At 41.4% G+C, this 4962-nt stretch overlaps 1 protein-coding gene across 3 annotated transcripts in view; it reads right to left on the minus strand.

Moving 5' to 3' along the window:
- Positions 1–428: 428 nt before the first annotated feature.
- Positions 429–4962, minus strand: part of LOC109967912 (tyrosine-protein phosphatase non-receptor type 5-like) — a 10172-nt gene continuing 5638 nt past the window's right edge. For all 3 annotated transcript variants that reach the window (XM_020613807.1, XM_020613808.1, XM_020613809.1), the window contains exons 4-12: positions 4372–4494; positions 4182–4277; positions 3756–4006; positions 3439–3631; positions 2941–3025; positions 2548–2627; positions 2280–2417; positions 2051–2161; positions 429–723 (exon numbers count right to left, since the gene is read on the minus strand). In XM_020613807.1, coding sequence (XP_020469463.1) covers positions 433–723; positions 2051–2161; positions 2280–2417; positions 2548–2627; positions 2941–3025; positions 3439–3631; positions 3756–4006; positions 4182–4277; positions 4372–4494 — 1368 coding nt within the window. In that variant the 3' untranslated portion in view covers positions 429–432. The remainder of the gene's footprint in view (positions 724–2050; positions 2162–2279; positions 2418–2547; positions 2628–2940; positions 3026–3438; positions 3632–3755; positions 4007–4181; positions 4278–4371; positions 4495–4962) is intronic.

A 4962-nucleotide genomic window follows, 5' to 3' on the forward strand; every position in this document is an offset into this window, starting at 1 on the left:
AGTGAGGCTACCAGAGTGCTCTGAGAGAGAGGTGTGTTGTGGGGTTTTTTGCCTCCAAAATATTCCATAAGAAATATTTGCCTCATTTTTACTCTGTGAAAAACTATTAACCACTGAGCACTCATTTTAGACAATGGATGAAGGTGAGATGACTCCGAGGTTTGGCTACTGTACCATTTTTAATTGAAATTTCATTTTGGAATAAATCCCCACAGCATCTTGTTTGTGATTTAGAACCAAATCAACTCAAACTATGTCACCTGTGTTAAGAATATCTCACCTGTCCAGACGGAGCTGGCAGGTAGTTTTCAGGATGTCAACCACACCCTCGGTCTTCAGCTGCTTGCACAGGATGGAGGTGGCAATGAAGCAGCGGGGACAATGGATTGATTGGTGTATTGATTAGCACTGATCCTACTAATCTTATTAATCTCAAATCATCCTTGGGGAAATCACACAGGAGCAGTTTAGAAGTGGGTGAGTGGTTGATTTATTAAAAAGGATTCCTCCAATATAAAACTGGGCATAGCCTTTTTTACTCACAGACAAGCTGCTTCTGTACCTGCAATGGACAATTATAGGGCCACTGGAAGGCGGGGCTTCCTCTCGGGCCCTTTCCACTTCCTGCACTAGTTCCAGCAGGGGCGGAGCCTTGTCTGGAGTCTTCTGATCAGGCCATGAAGTGTACCAGTACTGCCGCAGAGTGCGCTTTTCTCCCCCACACTGGTGCAAGTGCACAGACACATGGACAAACAGAAAGGCATGTAATACAGATATAATTAGGTTGTGCATGCATGTACAAGAGGCAGACACACTGAAGACGCTTTTTTCTGAACAGGCTGTTGATCTGCATGTCTATCCAAATTGTTACCTTGGTGTTAGTTGCTATGACAACAATGAATGCAAAGCAACACAGCAAAAAAGACTGATGCTTATAAAAAAAGCTTACATAGTCCTTGCCAATATTACACAAAATCAAATCTATCAGCTGCCTCTGCTCCCCGAGTGTGGGTCGGACAATAATTATTAATCCGACAGATAGAAGAGTGTAATAAACAACAGGCTTTTAACTCAGAGCGCAGTTATGTAATGATCCCCTGGTGCTTAATAATCAGATGCAGGCTGCATTTACTGAATTATCATGTTTGGCTTCTGTGTGCAAATGCCACCATGACCCCAAATTAAATATAAAGCACCCATCATGAACACATGAATGGAACTGAAAAGTGCAACTACATCAGCAACATTGAGTAAACTATCACCCAACACCAACACGCACGATGAGTCTGTATGCACTTTGACAATCTGCTGAAACAGTCTGATAAAAACATTTATTTTGGTTTTTAAAAAAAACTTGGGTGTTTGGAATGCTGAGAACTAAAGATCACAATCTGTTGTGATGGCAAGTACACACTTCAGTATTTCCTGTTTTGACTACATGGTCTTGTATTTATCTTGAGTGTGCACACATCCAGTCATCCAATCATGCATATTATATAATGTATATTTAAAAACGACTTTGGTAACTGTTCCTCTACACTACTGTTCACACTGAATGACAAGATGGATTGTTATTAAACATGGCTCACACATTCCTCTCAGAACCTAACTGACAATCAGGTCATTTTTCATTTGTCCAGTGCTTTGGCCTATGACCACCTGCAAATAAAATCACATTACGATCAGCCTCAGTTGTATTTGCTGTGTATAGCACTAATTACCAAGTTAAATTGGTAACACACTAAACTGAGAGGGTGACCATGGCAGATGTTATACCTGCTAAATATCATCAAGTTAGCATTGTCACATGCTGCCTCACATATACTGTAGTTGTTAGCATGGCTTTAACCTTGTAGATTTGTCCTAATAAAAATTTTGAATTCTTCAAGCACCTGAAATTAAATTTTGTTAACCTGTATTTGCAAATTGGCACGTCTCTACCACTAGCGGCAAATTAGATTTAGTTTTCCTATCTGTTTGAACTGACCCTTGCCAATTTGATTAAAACTCTGCACTTTAATCACTATTATGATGTGATATATCATCTTACCTTCAGTGTAAACACCCTCAGACTGTAGTCATCCTCCTGTGTTACCGAGACAACGGCAATCTCGATGCCCTCGTGGGTCACAGTGTCCTCTGGCCAGTACTCTGCACATTTCTGCAAGACACAATGGACACAAATGGATATTTTTGCCCATCCCATTATCAGCATATTTGTGCATTTACACATTAATGCGTCTGTCATTACCACTATCATCATCATCTTCATCACTGACCTCATTTTTCTCCTCCAGGTTGGTGATCATCACTATTATTGGGCTTTTCTCCTGCCACACCATCCTCCAGAAGTCCCCTACTGTGTTCACAGTGGGACCCTGGGTGGCAATGTATGCATGCTCCTCACCCCCATAGCCCTACACACACACACACTAAATCTTATCATTTGCAGTTACTGAGAGCACAAGATCACATCCATGGAGAACCAATAAAGTTGCAGTGGCTACATGGCAGGACAGTACTCAGGAAACTCATATTTTCACTTACTTTGAGATAATTAGCATTGATGTAGGTAGTGAGGAAATCGTCTTCATCCTGTGATTTCAAAATCACTCTGCTGTGTGTGTCTGCAGGTGGGCAGTATTAGAAATCATATGAAAGAGAGACAGATGGGTTTCACTTGAAAAAAATAACAGCAAAATATGTATGCATGTATAATGTATTGCCTATTACAGATCAGTTTTATTACAAGTTTGGTTCAAGTATTTTTTTGTGCTGTGGCCCAGCCTGAGTATCGGTATTCTGGTGCATAGAGACAGACCATTTACAAACTTGATGAGAATGTGAAATAAATTGTTAATATATGCTGCATAAAAGGGCAAATTTTACAACATGTACAACTTTATGATCTCTGTTGTGTTGTGTTGCACTTGTACTCACTGGGTAAGATGGTTTTGTAGCGATTCTTTCTCACCAGCCCTGGGTAGTTGTACTCTTTAGGGTCCACAAAGTTCATGGGAGTTTCCTGCCAATGGAACAATGAGTGCAATGACAATTGGCCCTTGCTGAAACGAAGGTGATGTCATAGCCTTGTTTTTTTTACAAGGCAACAAAACAGTAAGCAAACAATATTCAAAAAAATTTCATTCACTGCCCTTCACAATAAACTTTGTAACTGAAAGTGATAAACATGTGTATGATTTTTTGATACATCTTTCCTCTGTGGGTTTTGGATGCAAATATGCCTGTATCTTTTTTTCCTTCACTCACTAACAATAGAAAGGCTTATTGGTGTATGCAGAGATCCATTGGGTGACTGTGTGTGTGGGGGCGCTTGTGCCACGTCTGTGTGTGTCAGTGTACATCTTTTCTGTTAAGTCTCTGTTCATCTCTGTTAAACTACAGAGTGTGGGTGTAAATTGTTGTTGCTATGCTCACATAAAACTCAGCCTGAAGGCCCTGGTCATCCATGGCCCTTGTGTGTAGCATGGTTGGAGTTAAGACATGTGTTCCCTGTCGGAGGTACTCCTGGGCAGACTGGTCTCTGGGAGAGAGCTGGGCTCCATAGCCATAGGGCTCAGTGCAGCCTGGTGTACACATGTCCAAGGTCAGGGAAACATTGGAGCCTCTCCTGTGTGATATACACAGAATCAGTCAGTATGAGCACAGTCTACCTATTTGGGACATAAAAATATGGACATCCTCTATGACTTCCAAAAATGATACTGGTTTCTGCAGCACACTCTTATGCTAACCTCTCCTGAAGCCCCACTGGTGTGACAGTGAGGGTGGCGGAGTCTCCCTCCATCCTGATGTCATTGTCAAAGACTGGTGTCTGAGGCATAGGGTCTAGGTCCAGTAGGTCCTCCTGAGCGTCCGTCCACTCTGACAGGGTGAAGGAGGGTTGGCGGCTTACAGACTGACGCCGATCACCAATGTCCCTTGATACTGTTCCTGATGACCACAAGCCAGTGCCATAACACCACTTACACACCATGTGGATGACCTGAGGAGAGGTGGACAGAAAACAGGAAGCAGTAAATATCAATTTTTCACTTCAAATATGCATCTATTTAGTTAACTAGCCAATCTGCAAATCAATAACTCAAAGATCCAGTCCAGTTTTTTGTCAAGAAGGTCATGTTCCTTGATAAATGATAATAAAATCTGCAGTATTTTACCATAACAACACAGATGATCACACCAACACCTGAAGTTCCATGGACAATCCAGTTGTGCTGCTGGGTGTTTACCACTTCCTTCATCAACACCATAGACTAGCCAGCACAGAAAAACAGGAAAAGGTGAGACACAGCCAACACTTTTTTCTTTGTGATTTTCATCCAAAACAACTCCAGGACTAACACTTACGTCCATTCCAAAAATTGGATGGCACGGTAAGATGAAGCCAAGGTAGAAGTCGATGACTTGCAGGGATTTGTAGATGGAAGAGAGTGGGCCGTTTCCTTCCACAACAAAAAACATCCAGTAGCCCTGGGGGGTGCGGGGTAGATTGTCACTTGTCACATGCCAATCATACACTGGTAACCAAGAAGCATTGTGGCATTGCTCTCAGGTGAAAAGTAAAAGAGAAGAAAAGAAGATGGCCCATTACACAGACATAAAAAAATATGTAAACTGCCCATGTGCAGTCTGGTGTCATAATCATGGCCGCATGTGTGAGGATCCTATAATGAATTAAACATGAAGTCAACAGAGAGAGAGAGTGAGAAAGAGATAGACAGAACTGGGAAGAAGGTGTCTAATTCTAACAAAAAACATTACAATCAAGCACTGTAGAGAACATGATAGTGTCATGATGCATATGAAAAGAAAATCTTTATGGAAAGATAAGAATGAAGTTGAGAGAAAACCTTGTGTTTAAGTTTTAAAGTGTCATTTGAATTGTGCTGCAAATACACTACTGTGAATTTCTCAGTCCAGTCTAGATTACATGCTGAG

This window comes from Monopterus albus, unplaced genomic scaffold (assembly GCF_001952655.1).
Source record: "Monopterus albus unplaced genomic scaffold, M_albus_1.0 scaffold138.1, whole genome shotgun sequence".
In the NCBI taxonomy this organism is placed as follows: Eukaryota; Metazoa; Chordata; class Actinopteri; order Synbranchiformes; family Synbranchidae; genus Monopterus; species Monopterus albus.